Source organism: Callospermophilus lateralis, chromosome 9 (assembly GCF_048772815.1).
Source record: "Callospermophilus lateralis isolate mCalLat2 chromosome 9, mCalLat2.hap1, whole genome shotgun sequence".
Taxonomy (NCBI): Eukaryota; Metazoa; Chordata; class Mammalia; order Rodentia; family Sciuridae; genus Callospermophilus; species Callospermophilus lateralis.
Window position 1 is genome coordinate 11,356,091 of NC_135313.1, and position 18,761 is coordinate 11,374,851.

An 18,761-nucleotide genomic window follows, 5' to 3' on the forward strand; every position below is an offset into this window, starting at 1 on the left:
GACACCAGAGGTATATGTATTTGCTTGTTTGTTCTGTCCATCCCCCTAGGCCAGGGGCTAAAACCATTTCCTGTAAAGATCAGACAGTAGGTTTCATAGGCTTTGGAGCCAGACACCTGATGTGGTGACCTCTCAGTTTGGCTGCTGTGACATACAAGCACAGACAACGTGTGAATGAATGAACATATGTCCAGTATCACCGTAGCACACTCCTGGCAGTGGGACCCGCGGCCTGTGATTTGCTGACCACTGCTTTAAAGACCACAATAACTTTAAGGCAGGCTTTTTCTTATTCATTGTTGCTACCCTTCACAGCCCTGGGTCATAGGAAGTGTTCGATGAATATTTGGGGAATGAATACAGGACCCTCGGGCATAACCTACAAGGTAGAGCATCGTTTCTCAGCCGAGGTTTTTTCAAGTGTTGGCATTTGGAGCCAGATAATCCATTATCCTGTGCATTATAGGTTACTAAGCAGCATCCGGGTTTCTAACCCCCTAAATGTCAGAATCAGACCCCTTCGACACGGTCAACCAAAATGTCTCCAGATGTTGCCAATCGCCCCCTAGTGGGCATGGGCAGAACCACCTGATGTTGAGAACTGTAGAGAGAGGTATGTATGGTAGGGGACAGGAGATGGTAGTATTAGACAAAGGGGTAGTTATTTGGTAAAAGGAGGAAAGAAATCCTTATTGTACACGTTTTTATAAAAAAGAAACTAAACATTTTAAAAGGTACTATTTATTGCCTGTATATCTTTCCGGTCTCATTTCTGCACGTTTTTAAAAAGAGATTATTCTATGCATATTCTTTTGCACACTGCTCTTTTTAATGTGCCATTACTTCTATGTCATTACATATTTTCCTACAATATTATCTGTAGTGGCTGCAGAATATTGCATTATTTCATTGTGCCATAATTTATTTAACTAGCACATTCATGAATTATTTATTGATTGCTTTAGTGCCAGCTGCTCTGCAAGAAACAAATTAATCCAACCAGGCCCTGCCCTTTAGAGCAACAGGCTAGCAGAAAATGAAGGGATTCACTGAATTAGCATAGCTGTGTGGAGTGTTAAGAAAGGGTAATGTGGGAATCCATAACAGTGGAACTTAACCTGGAGCCAGGGACGGAGGGTCACAAGGGATATTTAAGGCTTTGGTTCTCAAGCTTGATGGAGCATCTGAATCCCCCGAGAGCTTGTGAAAACACAGATTGCCAGGCCCCACCCTGGACTCCTGGCTTGTTAGGGGGCTCTGAGATTCCTTATTCATAACAAGTTCCCAGGTGGTACTGCTGCTGCTACAGGGACCAACCTCAAGGAACTGCTTTAATTGAAGCGTTTCCATTTTTCACCATAATAAACAACTGGTAATGAATATCTTTCTGGGTAATGAATAAGCAACCCATAATCACCCATAAGCAGCCCTGATTGTAAAGGAGAACAAACTAACGATTAGGAAGGAAGATTCTGGGTCTGGACTACATGTACTGTGCCACATAAGCTCTCGGCGATGCAGTTTCTGCATCTGTTAAAAGGGCTGGCGGTATTAATTATATGAGTAAATATTAGAGAAAGCACTTAGAACTGACCAGATACACAGAATATCTTCTTGCTATTGTTAGTGTCCATGCATCCTTTGCTTGACAGGGATGGTGATTTAAGGCACAGGATTTGGGTTTGTGTCTTTTCTTAATTCATCAATTTGATGGGCTGAGGCCCAAGTCAATGGGCAAAACTAGTTTCTTAAATGGGGGGGTGGGATCTCAGTGAACTGCAGAGATTGATTGGCATCCTCAGCTTTGTCATCCTCACATCATTATGGGAGAGCAGAGGAAGGAGGCAAGATGCAAATCCACTGAAGAGAGCCCCCTTGGAATTAAAGGTTAGTTTTAAGGCATGTTGGTTTTCTCAGGCCACCATTACAAAATGCCACAGGTGGAGTAGCTGAAACAACAGAGAATTTTACTACAGCCCTGGCTGCTGAAAGTCCAACTTCAAGGTGTTGGTGGGTTTGGTTTCTGCTGAGGCCTCTCTCCTTGGCTGGCAGATGGTGGTCTTCCATGTCCTCACATGGCCTTTGCTCTGTGCACTCCAGGTACATACATCCCCAGTGTCCCTTTGTATGTCCAAGTTTCCTCTTCTTGGAAAGACATGAGTCAGATTGGATTATGCCCCACCTGAACAGCCTGATTTTAACTTAATCAATTTTTCAAAGGCCCTGTTCCTTAGTCTTCAACATATCAAGTTAGTCTTCAACATATCAATTATCAATTTAGGAGGAGAGTGACATGAATCCGTCCCTAATAAGCTAATTTGTGAAAGAGAGAGAAAACAAAATAACAATAACAACAACAACAAAAAACAAGAAGTAGAGACTAGAAGCCTGGAGAGGGCTTGTAATTCAGGCAGCTAGAGCAGTAACTTTCCCAAAGACAATGACCATGTCTGCCACTCTGACCAAATGGAGATTTGGCCAATTAATTGATGTCTAGACAAAAGAAGTAACCAGGCACTTAACACCTCTAGGAGTATGGTTGCTGCAACGGTCTCCAAGTTTTCATCCTCTAAGAATGTCCCTAGACTCTGAGGGGGCTAGGGTTGCAGTAACCTTTACACCTGGCCTCCTGGGGCCAGGTTTGCTGCTCACCACACCTGATGGACTCCATGGCCTGAGCCTGTCTCCCTACTTGTTGCAAGCCAGCCATGGGCTGTGTGTGTGAGCTATGAACATTTGAGTACATGAGGGGACTGGACAGATGTTGCTGCTTTGACTGGACTATGCGATGTATGTGCCCTTTTTACTTGCTCTGTCTTTGATCCCACAGGGCACCTGAGATGGGTGTGGCCTTCCAAGATGTCAGTCAATCTGCTGGCCACAGGACATCACCAAGCAACCCCCTGAAACCTAATCCCTTGCCTTTTTTGGGTTGAACTTTCTCGAATGTCTTTTTCCTCAATAAATAGGTTGGCTTCAAGCATTCTCTCTCTCTCTCTTTCCAATGGATCCCCCTAAGGTCGAGAGCCAACCCTGATTCCTGCAAGCAAAAGGTCTTTCTGTATGTTGCATGCTTCTTTTGCCTTTTTCTTAGTTATTGATGTAGCCAGCTTTTGTGAACCCAGCTCAGGTCACCAGCCTGGCTAGCTGGTGATACCTATTGGCATAAGAGTATACCTTGTTCTACGACTGCTGAGAAGAGTGACTTGGATAATCCACGTGAAGGGATTAGCCTGATACCTCGCCCATCGTAAACACTCAATTGAAAAGCTGTTTTAAAAATTGCTGGCTCCAAATTTAACTTAACCCCCCACTGAATCCTATTAAATTTCACTCATCCCTTCATTGAGGCTTTAAAAGAATTCATTCCAAAGGATAATATGTAATTATAAAAGCCATACATGTTTAAGTTTTTTTCCTAAAGGAAAAATACAATAATATCGAAGAAAATGGGAAAAGCTCTTTCTCAATGGCTCCTAGTCTCCTGCTTTGAGTCAGGCCCAGCCCTTTAAAGGCTCATCCACTTAATGAAGAGACTCCTTTGTCCCAGCTGCAAAGTGGAGATGGCATAATTGTAGCTTCATAGCCAAGAAGAATAGATGAACTGGCACAGCGCAGTCAAGAAGGAAGCCCTGGGCTGGCACCTGCGTGCATGTGGCAATGGCCCCAGGAGCCCTGCTATTCTTACCACTGTCTTGAATTTGTCTGCAGGGTGCAAAGGAGAACCTGGACTGGATGGCAGGATGGGCAATGATGGTGTCCCTGGGCCTCCTGGACCTCCTGGACACAAAGGTGATGCTGGAGAGGCTGGTTGCCCTGGAGCCCCAGGTAAGGAGTTTCTGTTTCTCCTCTTTTCTCTGATGCTAGGGACCTAAGATGCTCTGTCCTCTCAAGCAGCTTTGCAAACAGGATATTCTTAGAAGTATTTGCCTTAGAAACCAGCTCAGCAGGTACTAGGGAGACATGAGAAGGGGGTGGCTGCGTCTCCCATATTCAAATGGATGCAAAATCATCCAACAGATCTAGTTCATAAATCCTGTCAGCACTCTCCCAGACTGCTCCACATCATCATGAATGGTTTGGCTATTGCAGCTGTTCAGTTTTCAAGGTCCTGAAGGGCCCATTAGCCTGGTTTACTATGGGATTGCCCTTGAGAGACTGCTGAGGATCTTGGGCACAGTGAGTGTGTTTCCAACCTGCGTCACTGGCTGTATGGCTTGGCCTGTGGTTTTTTGAGTTTACTTCTTATCCATGTGTGTATGTATATAGGTAGGTAGGTGGGGAGGTACTGGGAATGGAACCAAGGGGCATTTTACCTCTGAGCTACATCCCCAGTCTTTTAGTTTTTGAGACAGAGTCTTGCTAAGTTGCCCAGGCTGGCCTCAAACTTGCGATTCTCCTCTCCCAGTGGGACTTTAGGCGGACACCTCGGCACCTGGAACTTGATCTTATTGAAATAGCTACTGATACATATATATAGAATACAGGGCTCTTAAGGAAAGAACTGGGGGAGTAGGTAAGAGGGGAGATATGACTCTTCAGAATATAAATCTGAACTATAATGCAGGGAATGGGGGTGTAGCTCAGTGGTAGAGCACTTGCCTAGCATATGTAAGACCCTGGGTTCCAAATTCAGCACATCAGAAGGAAAAAAATAGATAAAAAAAAAAAAAAACAGGTAGCATTTCAGGCATGAGGACCCAAAGACTTAAGACACAATCTTATCTTTGGAGAGCATCTGTCAAGGGAAGTCCACACCTAGTTGGTAATGAGCAGTAATGAGCCAGGAGGGCTGGGTGGACAGCGCCTGCAGCAGAGTGGAGCTTGGTTCTAGAAGATGAGCTTTGACCAGTTTTTCCCTATAAAAATGCACATCCAACATGCTTTTCTTTCAAGTATGAAATTTTGAATTGTGAAATCTTTACAGGTCAAACAAAACACACGAGCAGACCTGATTCAGTCCACAAGCAGCCACTTAGTAATCTCTGGTTTACAGTGTAGATGGGGAGAGCCTGTCAGTGTTGCAGGAACAAGTTGATTAAAGCAAAAACAAAACACCTTTCATTTCAAAGTCTAACTTCACCTTTTGTTCTTGGCAATTAGAAAGAGCCAGTTGGCCTGGTCACAGGTCAGCCCCTTTGGGGTGTCAAAGGGGACAGACCTTGCTTGCTTTTTATAGAGTGCTTATTTCCCATCTGCCAACAAGAATTCTAAAACTAGCCCTTCCTTCCACCTCACTCCCTTATAAAAGAAGAGAACTTTGCAAGTTCAAGACCAGCCTGGGGGGGAAAAAAAGGTGGTGGTGGGGTAGCTCAGCGGTATGGCAGGCACCCTGTGGCTCAACCCCCAGCACACACACACACAGAGAGAGAGAGAGAGAGAGAGAGAGAAAGAGAGAGAGAGAGAGAGATGTGTTCCCAAATCATATGTGTGGATCCCAAGCCCCCTCCTCAGAATGGAACCCATAATGTTTTAGTGTTTTGGAGCCAGAGAGGCCTGGCACTTGTATGAAGACCAACTTTGAGGAGGCCTGCCCCCAGCCAGGTCTGAGAAGGCAGGGAGACCACACTTAAATGTTCTTGTTTTCTTGCCAGCACTTACTACTTCCTAAGGTGCTTTACAACTTCCCATTTTGTTATGCTTATTGTCATTTCTCTTCCTCAAGTGGCATTAAGCTCAGGGAGGGCAGGGATTGCCCTGTTTTCTCTTTTTATGCGAATGTAGCTCAAGCACCTAGAAGTTGCTGGTACCTGAGGATTCATGAGCTGGGGTTGGTTCCAGGACTCACTGCAGGTGCCAACATCCAAGGCTGTTTTCCTCGGCATACTATTTGTACATAACCTATGCACATCCTCTTGTATACTTTAAATCATTTCTAAACTACTTTTAATATCTTATACCATGTAGGTGCTATGTAAGTAGCTGTTATTCTTTGCTGTTAAGGGAATAAGGACATGGAAAAAAGTCTGCATGTTAAGTACAGAAGCAATTTTTTTGTTTGGAGTATTTTCAATCTATGGTTGGCAGAACCCATGACTGTGGCACCTGTAGATGCAGAAAGAAGATGGCACTTGCTGGAGGAGTCGTGTTTGTGCCTATTGTGGCACTTGCTGGGGGAGTTGTGTTTGTGTATACTGCAGTTGTGTGAGGGGGATACTCCTGGAAGTGTCCTGTGTCCTGCTTCCTCCCCTCTTCTGAGTGGTCAGTACAGCACTGGAATAGAGGTTCTTGGAGATGTTTGTTGAACAGGACCCCCTAAGCTTTTCTTTTCTTTCCTGCTCCAGGCCCTCCTGGTTCCCCTGGTGATCCTGGGCCCAGAGGAGTTGGCCCTGGATACCTCAGTGGCTTCCTCCTAGTACTCCACAGTCAGACAGCTCAAGAACCCTCCTGCCCTGTGGGCATGCCCCAGCTCTGGACCGGGTATAGTCTGTTATACCTGGAAGGCCAAGAAAAAGCTCACAATCAAGACCTTGGTAAGGATATATCACAAGATTCCCTTGCCATTGGAGAATAACACCTCAGGGTTAATATTATAGATTCATCAATGTTCATCTTTTATGAGATTATTATTACTTCAAAAACTATTATGCTAATTGCCAACTATCTTTTGAGGTATCAAAGAAACTTATTCTGTTTATAGTTATTATTATCTGGCCACCTATTATTCATTACAAAAAATAAGACAAAATAAACAATTTTTCCACAGTAAGGTAAATACAACTTTGTCATAAAAGGCAGTTTTTACTCCCAAATGTGAACTATTTAATCAGGACCTGGGGAGTTCCTGGATTTCATACATGTACAATGGCACATGGCCACGCCTGGTGGTTATACCTCATAGCACCGGCCAGCACCACTCCCTGCTCCACTCCAATTTATTGTTAAACTGCAGGACTTGCAGGCAAGGGTTTAGGTACTGGGTTCTGACAAACACTGTCTTTCCAAGATAGCAGTGGTTGAGGGGCAGTGGGAATTGATGCACCAAGGGGACTGTGACCCCGATGTTAGAAAGAGAGTTACAGGCACAAGCCTAGGGTGACAGCTGCTCACACATCCATCTGCCTTTCTCCTTGGGTTCAGCTGTGACCTTTCCCATCACAGTTCCCTTGAGCAAGGGACAGGAAGAAGAAAGAACATTTGACGTCTTGAATCTGCTGCCTTCTCTTCTCCTCCCCATCTGCCACCAGTCTTGCTTCTGCCCTGGTCTGGCCAGATCACCCATCCCGCAGCCCCTTGCTCTCTGGCCTTCAGACCCCCCTGAGATGAGCAGCCACCCAGATACTCTCTCCCCCACCCATGGTTGGCCTTCTTCATTGCTGCACCTTCTTCTTCCAATAGTCACCTCCATCTCCAATTTATAGGTATAAATTTCAAGTCCCAGCTTCAAATAACTCCTCCAGTTGTCACTCCCAGAGCCCCAGGTACCCCTCCTTCATAGGGTTGTCAGGCTGAATTTTCATTGTCTGCCTGCCTGTCTGCTCCGCCTGGGCCCTGAGCTTCACTCAGACAGACAGATGACCCTACACCTCCAGCACCTGCCCATTGCTGGGCTCACGGGGGAGGGAAGAGCAGATGAGGGCTGGCCCACGCGGTCTCACCACCGCGGAGCAGGCTGTGGCGTGAGTCTCCACGGACCAGAGCAGGTGTCTGCGCATGCCCTGTGTGGAAAGGTCCCCTCGCAAGCACAGGCGGCTCACACTGGTGTCTCTCCTTTGCTCGGAGGTCTGGCGGGGTCTTGCCTTCCGATGTTTAGCACCCTGCCCTTTGCCTACTGCAACATCCACCAAGTGTGCCACTACGCCCGGAGGAACGACAAGTCCTACTGGCTAGCCAGCGCAGCGCCCCTCCCCATGATGCCCCTCGCAGAGGACGACATCCGCCCGTACATCAGCCGTTGTGCCGTGTGCGAGGCCCCCGCACAGGCGGTGGCGGTGCACAGCCAGGACCAGACCATCCCCCCGTGTCCACGGGCCTGGAGGAGCCTCTGGATCGGGTACTCCTTCCTGATGGTGAGTGCCCCGCCCTGGGGTCTTGTTACACCTGCTGCGTTCTAGCACCTTCTCTGGCCCTTTCTGTCTGGGTTGGACAGTAATTTTGCTCACTCTGTGCAGACAGCAGTAGGACACGAGGTCATGAAGGCCATTACAAACCACAGTAGGTCGAGAGACAGGGCCACTGTTATTTTTTTATTCTCAATTTTTTTTTATCACTTTGGTAGGATTTAGAAAATGGATTTGCTTTAGCTATTGGCAAAATTGGCTCCGCTGTGTGCACCCGCACCGTGCTTCCTACTACTTCCCAGCGGGTTGTGCTTTGTTCTTATGGAATGATTTACAGAAAAATCTTAACAGCGGGCCCAGACCTGGGCATGGCCCCGAAGCGGGTATGGGCTGTGGGCGTGTATCTGAGCCCTAATTCTCTCTTGTTGCCTGCGTAGCACACAGGAGCTGGGGACCAAGGAGGAGGGCAGGCCCTCATGTCGCCTGGCAGCTGCCTGGAAGATTTCAGAGCGGCACCGTTCCTTGAATGCCAGGGCCGGCAGGGAACTTGCCACTTTTTCGCAAATGAGTACAGCTTCTGGCTGACGTCGGTGAAACCAGACATGCAGTTTTCCTCCGCCCCCTCACCAGACACCTTGAAAGAAGGCCAGGCCCAGCGCCAGAAAATCAGCAGGTGCCAGGTCTGTGTGAAGTATAGCTAGAGAAGGCGGAACTCGTCAGCGTGTGCCAAGAGACACTTCGGAGGGAGCTCAGGCTTCCCAGGCTGTGCTAAGAGATCCACTGGTGCTCATTCTGGACCCCACTTCATTTTCAGCTGTTCCCTGTCTCAAGGTGGTCTTTCCCATAGTCCTCCAGGTCCTCCTCCCTCCTTCCTTACCGATTAAGCAAAGGTTACATGGTGGATTTGTTTTTACCCACTAATCTAGATGAAGCCCACATATTCTTACTTTGTTGGGGATGGTGGAGTACAGGCTTTATTTGAAAATATGCTAATCCCCTAAAAGGTGAGTGGATGGTAAAAGCAAGATTACAAATTATGCTACTGAAAATTTCATTCATTGGTTAACAGCATCTCAAACAAATGAAGTCAATTACTCTATAATATAGTGGCTTTTGGATGGATTTTACAGGAAACAAAAAAAAAACAGGGCAACAAATGAAACCAGGAAGTAGAGATTTTCAACATTTCAAAAATGATTTCCTCTGTAATCTGTTTTTTCCACGCACTTTAAATAATCATAAAACCATGACCCAAAGTGATTTAAAAAAAAAAAAGAAAGAAAGAAAAAGAAAAAAAATAATCCACACTGCCAGCATTAACAGTTCATTTCAAAGCAGAATGAATCACTGTGCCAGGAAGGCCCACAGTCGCTGTATTCTAGAGCTTCGACATTAGCATAAACACATCACAGATGAATATAAAAACATTATGTTCTCTTCTGCATTTTTCAGAGAATGGAAATGCCTACTTTGGCAACCCTTTTGAAAAGTAGCAATTATGGAAAAAAATATATTCAATAAGGGATTAGGAGCCTAAAAGCTATTAATGAATATTAAAGTAGTGATTCACAAAAATTGACTCTCCATTGCAGTGAGCTCCCAAACAGACCGCTTTCCCCCAGTCGGGGTCCTTAGTGCTAATGGGACTGAAGCCACATGGGGCTTACTCAGGCGGCACAGGGTTTCTACAAAGCATCTCTCTCCCGCCCCAGGAAAACCTGCAGAGCTTCCTTACAGCTCACAATGGACACTTTCTCTCCACATACATAATGGCAGCTCACTTGGGAACATGACAGGGCTATCATTATGCACTTGGGAGTAAATTAAGGGCCGACTTAATTAAGCTTAGGTAAGAAAATTCATTTAAGGGTCACCCCCCCCCCCCCAGGAAGGTATGGACAGTCTTTAAAAGAAACAAAGACGACTTACAACTTGAATTTTATATTCCTGTGATTGGTGTTTACAGGAACATCCCAGTTTGCCAATTTTAAAAACATACCTTTTATGAGTATTATACCGAGGCAGTCATTTGACATTTGGCATCAGTAATTTTTATAAAAGTTTAGAAGCTATGTCACTTTCAAATAGGAAAAGGTCTGTTTTCTATTTTGCCAGGAATCTGGTGGTCTAATCCTACAAAACAGAAGATTTGTTAGAAAAGATTTTCAGAAAACTGATCTTCTTCACTTAAAGAAAATGTCGTTTAGGAGAAAACTGAAGGAACTTTTCATGAAAGTAACATCCATATTAGTGCTTACTTTCAGTGTGCTTAAAAATAATTGAGAGACAACTCAATTAAAATTTTGTTTATAACAAATGTTTTCCTTGCCAAACTTTGGTTAGTAATGAGTTCTTCTCTGTAGAATAGATTTTAAATGTGTTTTCTATGGGCTGCCTGTGGGAGGGCAATCTATTTTAAGGGTACATTCTGCTAAAAAAGATAAATGTATATTTTAAGATGAAATTTCTTATTGATGTAGCAAAACATACCTAGTTAATTTGCCCCCCTTTTAACCATGCTATGCATGTTAAATATGTCTGGGTAGCTCAAATTTAAGTCTATAGAGGTAAGGGTGAAAAATGGAACATAAGAATTGTATCTTGTTTGCTAAATTATATTAAATCCTTTAACTCTGGTATTAGAATATTATCTTAGCAAACTTTAAAACTTGTAAAACAAACAAACAATACAACAAACACTAGGCTGCATTAAGTGGACTTTCTTCCACAGTGTGGCTGGGACAGTGAGTATAAGGTAGTTCAGAATACTGACATCACAGGAGTCCTCTCTAAATATAGCCCAAATGCTGCCCTCCTGGCTTTGAAGAAGTATTTTAAATGGTCAAACTGGCAGAATAGGAAAAATAACTTATTTATTTTAAGCCATTATTTTTTTCACCTGGTTATATATCAATGTGCTTTAAATTACCCTTTCTCTTGAAGGCCATGAATTTGTTCTAATCCATCACTGGTAATGATCCTTATCAAAATCTCTCTCCCCCTAACTGGTTGGACTGTACCTTGATTGCCTAGTGGGAAGTACTCCGAGGCTCATGCTGGAGGACTAGGATGCTTCCCTCTGGATCCTTATTCTGGGAAGGACTCCAGGTGGTCCTCCATGCTGCATGTGGTGGGTTCCTTCTGCTCTCCAACTCCCCAGCCTGCACCTGAGTCATCTTCCTCTGGATTGCTGCCTCCTCTCCAGCCTCTTTGTACCTAACGAGACTCTCCAACTACCCTCTTGCAGTAGATATCTTCCGACCAGTTCCTTCAGTTTCAAATCTCAGTTGTCATCTAAGTTCCATCCAAACTTGGTTTTGTTATCTTTAGGCTTAAAACCCTTCAATGACTGCATTTCCCAAGTCCAAATGACTTCACAATGGGTGAGAGGTCCAGCATGAACTGTCCATGGCTTACACCTGGGACTATCTCTTGCCACCATGAATTGCACACCGTTCTGCAAACTCTCGCAGTACCTCTGTGCCTTTGGTTCCTTCTCTTACACCAGCCATATCTTCCCTCTGGTCTACTGACTTGGCAGATGCCTACATATCTTTCAAGACTAAATTAGGGGCATGCATGTGAATTCCCTCAAGGAGATTTGGACTCTCTTCAGCTGCCACCAATACAATTAGTGGGGCTGGTCTCTCTTTCTGTTTCCCCAGTACTTCTCCAAGGTCTCAGCACATGTCCTTCATTCCCTAACTAAAATCTAAGCCTCCGGAGGGCAGGGACCACACTTCATTTGTCCAGTGCTAGCAGAACTGAGCATATTGTTGCCAACACTTTTATTCAATGATAATTCTACAAGCCTCATTAGGCATTAGATGTTCAGGTCTGCATATAAGGTCCTCAGTGGTAAAATGGTAAATAAGCCGTTTCTTACTTCAAAATATCAGAATATTCAACATTCTGCACACCCACAATCTCCTATTACAACTCCTGCAGAAAGGCAATTAAGCTTTAGTCATCACTTTTCCCCTCAAAAATATTTTTTAATATAAAATGAAATTTCAGAAATGATGAGATTTAAAAGACTTGGCTTAGAGACCCTTCATTGTACTGTGCCATGACAGTTCATACTGTAACTACTACTCCCTCTTGATTTAAGAGCTTCCTAGCAAAAGTATGCCTCTACAAAATTTGTGTATGTAATGGTGCTTAGAAAAATAGCCAGCGGAATAGTCCATGAAACTTTGATTTTTATCAAAGATTTTATTTGGAGCCTATTGTAGATTAGCAAACCATCTGTGTTCCAGGAAATTATATTAGATTTGTGTTTTATCAGCTCACTGCAATGATTTGACAATTGTAACTTTTACTTGGTTCAGCTGCAAGAATGGTGGGAAAATTACTTTAGAGTTGGTTGTACGCAGATCTTGATCCAGCTCCATCTCTATCCAGCTGGTTTACCTGGGCCAGTTCCACAACTCCCTCAACCTCACTTCCCTCATTTATCTAATAGGATGATAGGACATAATACCTACTCTTGTGTTGGAAGTTAAAGTTAGATTATCTCTCTCACAAATAGCTATCATCATGCATTGATTATGGCCACATCTTTTATTTAATTATTCCATGTGAAAAATATTCCTTGGGTGTTTTTTTTTTTAACACACAATAGAGAACTATGATTCTCAAAAGGCATATAAATTACTGATTAGAATTATTATACCTGGTCAATTCTTAATGTTTTGGGGAATGCTATTTTATTTATATCCTCAAAATTACTGTACCAAACATACACACACACAATCAAAATTTCCTGCAGGGACATTACTGGTAAGTTCTGTGGGGAACAAACAATTGACGTTAAAGATCAGTACTGTGTAATTGTCACTGTTATTATCTGCCAGGAAACTCTGCATAATGCATTTTAAACCATCAAGGCTGGCTGCCACATTTGTGTGAAATGCTTGAATTTTATGGTGCTTAAATATTTAAAGATTTATGGAAAAAATGTGAAACATGGCCAATACATTGCATTCCTCTTTCTAACCTAGAGTTGTAAAGCTACAAGTAACTTGAACAAGTAACTTCTGCAAGATGCCTGGCTTGCCATTGACACTTAAGTCTTTGCTGTATTACCACTTATATATAATATGGTTCCTTATACATAAAGTTCTGTATTGGCTTCCCTAAATAATTGTGTTTCAATTAAAAGACTAAGAATTAATTTTCTTTCAAGCCAAAGTGGGTTTACTTTGTTTAACCTACTTCACAATGGGTCCCACCCTTAGAAATGGCATAGTGGGGAAAATAAGGAATGTTCCTTGGTGGATGTGAATTGAAAAGGGAAGATCAGAGGCTTGAAAGGATGGGATTCTGAGGCTCTGTGAAGCACAGTTCTGCACCCAGTGAAGGAGACAAAAAACGAAAACAGGCCTGAGGGCAGAAAGGCTGCATCTACACCCATTGAGTTGCCTCAACAGTGTGTGGCTCAGACATTTCTGGGCCTCAATTGTCTCATTAATTGAGCAAGAATGAAACCACCTGCTTCACAAGGTTATTCTGCAGGATTAAAGGTATGAGAGTCAGCTATAGAAATATGAAATGTAACCTGTAGCCCTGAGTTGCTGGAATTGTGGATAAGTGGAGTACAGGTGATCAATAAGTTTCTTGGACTTAGTCTTTTAAATGCAAGGGAACTTCAATGATATTTGGCTAAGACTCTTACCTGATGGGAAAATAAGGATATTTAACATTTCTTGTGCACCTACTATGTAACAGAAACCATAGAAACCCTACCATATGTGCTCCCTCAATGCCACAAACATCCTACTTTACCTCCAAGGAAACTGTTTTAGAATAAATAACCTGCTCAAGGTCATAGAGTTAGTACCTAGAACTTGAACCCGCTCTGCCTGTTGCTATAGACAGTGCTCTCACTCATGTCACCATTACCTCTTAGGAACGTTCTCTACTTGTGGATAGGTTAGAAAATAATGATCCCAGTTGGTGGGGAGGCCAGAGAGCAGGCTCTGCTATGCACAAATGGGGTGGGGTCAAAAGCCTGGGTGGAGCCCTGTTATCCAGGCTAATGACTCCCACTTTTATCTTTGGCAACCAACAGACAATAAAAGGCATCTGAGATGATGAGTGGCATTGCAAAGGAGTGGTTTTTGGAAGCCTAGATGGGTAGCCTGCTGGAGAATGAGTGAAGACTTTGAAGCACTGAGCAGAGTAATGACTTGAAAGATTTTAAGGTCCTCCTGAGAGTCTGTGGTTTGAAAATGAAATATTAGGGGCCCCAAAAATTTAAATAGAGAGAAAGAAAATTAGGAAACGACTGTAGTGAGCCACAGGAAGGGAAAGGGAGAAATGATAAGTTTTTTTCAAATGAGTAATTGAATATTTTAGCTATTGAATAATCAATCTCTGGAGAGAAACTAAAACTGGGAACAAGGATGCAAGGTCTTCCCCCACCCCAACCCCACCTTCTGGTCCTGTGTGTGGAGGGGTCACCTCATTCCCTTAGCTTACTCCCCAGGCAGCAGAACATGTGCCAAATATGTAGACTGGCCCTAGTGCTACCAAAAGTAGTTAATTCCTTCTCAGCTTGAGCTTCACCAGCAGGCATTTATAAAGACGGAGGAGAGTTGAACATTACTGTGCACAACTGTGGAATCTCAGGCAATGAATTTCAACTCATGAACAGGAAGTGGTTCTAACTACTTCCTCTTGAGAACCAAGGAAAGAGTCCAAATTAAAAGGTCTCTTAAGTTTACTTACCACAACAAACTGTGGGAACTGAGTGTGTAACAAGTGATCAGGAAACTATGATTAAAGAAAGAAACCAAATTAAAGAATCAGCTCTTAATATTTACTCCCTATTAAAGATACTTTGTTTAAGGCATTGCCTTTATCTGTCTTTTCTAACCCAGTTCCCGTTTGTTGGCATAACTTTGGGGATTCCTTACTGTAGAGGAAAAAACAATGATACCCCTCCCCCAAATTGACACTGAAGACAGTAAGCACTGGTTATAGGCAAGCCCATTAACTGAAAAACAAAATTATAATAATTTCCAGAACATCTTTATTTTGTGCAAAAATAGATGATTTATATTTATTACTAAAAGACCTTTCCCACATCTCCGAATGTGTGGTAATCTTCCACTCCATAACTAAAGAAAGCATGCATTTATATCTATACCACCCCAAATGTAATTCCAGTGTTTTAGTATCTGACAAATCACATAGAGTGAGGTGGTACTACTATTGAACTCCAGCAATAAAAACATAGCCAGAAAGCCTTTTAAAGAAACTGGAAAAACACTTTGGTGGGAAACGAACATTTAATAAGCCCCTACCTACCACAAGCTGGTAGAGGTGGGACACAGGGAGAATGCAGAAAGGTAAATAAAACACAGGTGTCGTTCCAGGGTCAGTCACAACCCTCACTCCCTGTGGAAGGCACATCTTGGTGCAGTTATACACAGATGATGATGGCAGTGGAGAGATAAGTGTTACAGCACAATTTCTATGTGTATGGAAATATGGCATGTAAGAAAGAGGTTACTTCTTCTAGAAGTCAAATTTATAGAGTTGGGAGATAATAATAATTTAGCTTTTGAACATTTTAATATAAATATTATTTAAAGCTACCAGACTTGGATACAATTTATATTATCAACAAGCTGTAGTTTTACATCAGTGATACATTAAGTCAAGGAGCTTGGGTGTCACTGTGCCAGCCGGTGGCAGGGTCGGAGAGTTCCCTGGATCCATGTGGTTTTCTTAGCTCCTTTATATGTAGGTGTCAAGATCTCTTCCAGGTATATACAGATTAGGAACTGCATAAAAAACTGCATAGCCAGTGTGCTGCAAAATTTGTGTAATGTACAAAACCAAAAATCGAGAAGGCACTTCCCCAAAATATTAACCCTGGTTACCTCTGAATGGTGGGTATACAGGTGATTTTGAAATTAGGTATGTATTTATTTGTATTACTGTTTTATCCTGTGAGTTTTCTTAGTGGATGCATAGTATTTTACAGGTTTTGTATTTCTTGATTTATTATACAAACAGGTTTTTGTGACTGCAGTACCCGCCACACTCTTAAAAAATTAGCAATATAAAATTGTAAAAAGAAAGCAAAATCACACGTACTCCACCCCTCAAAAATAACCTGTTGGGGCTGGGGATGTGGCTCAAGCAGAAACACGCTTGCCTGGCATGCGTGGGGTGCTAGATTCGATCCTTAGCACCACATAAAAATAAAATAAAGATGTTGTGTCCACGGAAAACTGAAAAATAAATTAAAAAATTTTTTTTCTCTCTCTCTCTTCTCAAAAATAACCTGTTAACACTTAGTATTATTTCATTCTAAATGTTTGCTTTATGCATATAGAAGGCATATTTATTATTTCATAGTCAGAAAACTCTTATAAATGACAGATAAATCAAAAGAGGAAGATTTTTTGACTGCTTCTAAATCTCTTTAAAAATAAATAGCTCCATGACAATTCAACATTAATGATGTTTTGGCTTTGTCTTTTTTATTCATAACACACCTGCACCAGGAAATACCTTAAATGACTTCGACAGACAATCTGTGTCTAACACTGCAGGGCCCTGGGGCATGTTTTGAACACTTGTCCAGGACAAATGGTAGTTACAGAGGACAATGAAGAGGCACTTTTTTAAAGGAAAAAATACTTCCTGTAAGGAGGATTGCTAGTGTTCAGTCCACTGAATGCCTTCACTCTACTCTGTATGTGGCTGCTGCTGCTTTGCTGATGAGATACATGATAGGTCCCATCTTGTGGGTATACATACTGCCACTGGAGGGGTGGCTGTTAACTCTGACTGCAGGTGCCATCTGATTCCTAATGGAGTGGGCAGGTGTTTTCTCCATCTTAGGCCATTCTTACACTTCTTCAGTAAAACATTCTATAGGCAGAGCAACACAAAAAAGCAAGCCACTATGACTAGCACCCAGACCTGGTGGCCAGAGGAGCTGAGATGCCTGGGAGAAGAAGAGAACAGTATGCTGGGAAGGTAGCCACATCCTCTTCCTGGGCAGTCTCCATGGCAATGTGCCCATCTCCTGCCAAGTCAGCACAAGCACTCCAGGCAGAGTGAGGGACTGATCTTCCCATCTTGTGAAAACAAAGCTTCCTGGTGAAAAATCACAGTCTTCAAAAGCAAAACAGGGCAGAGGCACCACTGAGTCAGGAGAGAGAGAAGGAATGTGGAAACTGGTCCCAAAGTTGAGGAAGTGACCTTCTGTTAGAGCAGAAAATAGGGCCAGAAGGACCACTCCCAGAAGCTGAGCCCGCCTTGGACAAGTTCAGTTTTCAGAAAAGGCAATCTAGACTCGCAGGGGCCATGGAGTGATGGTTCACAGCAGACAGAGCAATCTGGGGCCATAATGGTATATTCTGTTTTTGTTTAAAACTAATTAGGGGTTTGGGGAGTGAGCCAAATGAACAATAGTTACACAACTGGACCATGTCTTCCCAAGACCTTGTGCCACCTCACTGGCCATCAAATCTGTAAAGCCGTTGTCTCCTCATTTCTTCTGGTGAGAGGCGAAACCCATAGGATGGTGGGCTATTTCTGGTGTTTCCTGTAGTGAGAAAGGAAAGGGAAAATCAAATACTGGCTATCCATTGTTCTGACACTTAACAAGGCATCATGTACGGTAGGATTCTGAGTGGGGGGAAAGCATGTCAACATAGCACTTTGGTGTCATTTTTATTTTAACATGAAAAAGATATATAACAAACATATTTAAACTTCAGCTGTGAATATTAATTTCAACACCAAGGCAATATTTTTAGCGTGGTTCAGTCCCTGGAACTTAATTTGATTAATTCTGGCTCTTCTTAACATTCCTCTCTGTTCCTTTTTCCTTCCACCAGGCTCCATATTTTACATTACTTAGCCTACTTAGCCCTCCATCATATCTAGGGCTTAGTTTTCTTTCTTCTTCTTTTTTAAATGCCCATCTATCTCTACTAACTTGCCCTCTGGGGCCTCCCTTTCCCTCCCTCTAACCTCCCACCTTCTATCCCACTCTTGTGATCAGAATCTCACCCTGAATGAGACAAATGGGGACAGCATGGGCCACAGAGCACTGATGGGCACCTGGCCAGGCGGACAAAAGTTCAGGCATGATATTAAAAGGTCATAAGAAGGACCCTTCACATGACCGTTAAATATTGTGCTTGATTTTTCATATGAACTCTCCATTTGAAATTTTTCAAACCTTTCATATTAAAAAGGTTTCTTCTATCTATAAACACACTACAATGTAGTTTATAATGACATAAATACTCTAGTTACTATAGAGAAAACACTTTCAGGCATCACATAGAGTAATAAAGGAAGAAAACCATACAGTCCTTGATGTCAAGGGACCAGCAGCCAACACCTACTAAGAGAGCCTCCGTGTCCTCCATGAGGACCACAGACTGCTAAGTAGCCGGCCCACTTTCAAGCACATGGACCAAAAGGCTACATCTTCTCACTTTCACATCTCTGCAAACCCTGTTGATTTTCCCTGAACTCCCCCCACTCAGTACCTACATCAACCAAAAGTGTTATTCTGTCCTCTTCAGTGCCTAGCCACCCACTATTCAAAGTAGAAAATTCAAACTTTTCTACTTTCAGCACCTTCCTGTGAGATGTCCTCATTCAGTGGCTGCCACATCCTGCCAGATAGTGTTGCCATTTGTATACCTCTTCACTCTCATACTAGTATCATAAGCTCTAAAATGGCAGGGCACATCTTTGACTCTTCTCCCTGCTTCCTAG

At 43.0% G+C, this 18,761-nt stretch overlaps 2 protein-coding genes across 10 annotated transcripts in view; one reads left to right on the forward strand and one right to left on the reverse strand.

Moving 5' to 3' along the window:
- Col4a4 (collagen type IV alpha 4 chain) overlaps nucleotides 1-8,701 on the forward strand; it is a 116,477-nt gene extending 107,776 nt beyond the window's left edge. The window contains exons 44-47 of the mRNA XM_077110278.1: nucleotides 3,712-3,828; nucleotides 6,285-6,473; nucleotides 7,723-8,009; nucleotides 8,438-8,701. Coding sequence (XP_076966393.1) covers nucleotides 3,712-3,828; nucleotides 6,285-6,473; nucleotides 7,723-8,009; nucleotides 8,438-8,701 — 857 coding nt within the window. The remainder of the gene's footprint in view (nucleotides 1-3,711; nucleotides 3,829-6,284; nucleotides 6,474-7,722; nucleotides 8,010-8,437) is intronic.
- A 6,318-nt stretch (nucleotides 8,702-15,019) lies between these two features.
- Nucleotides 15,020-18,761, reverse strand: part of Rhbdd1 (rhomboid domain containing 1) — a 135,016-nt gene continuing 131,274 nt past the window's right edge. For all 9 annotated transcript variants that reach the window (XM_076865858.2, XM_076865860.2, XM_076865857.2 and 6 more), the window contains one exon: nucleotides 15,020-17,571. In XM_076865858.2, the coding sequence (XP_076721973.1) occupies nucleotides 17,480-17,571 (92 nt within the window). In that variant the 3' untranslated portion in view covers nucleotides 15,020-17,479. The remainder of the gene's footprint in view (nucleotides 17,572-18,761) is intronic.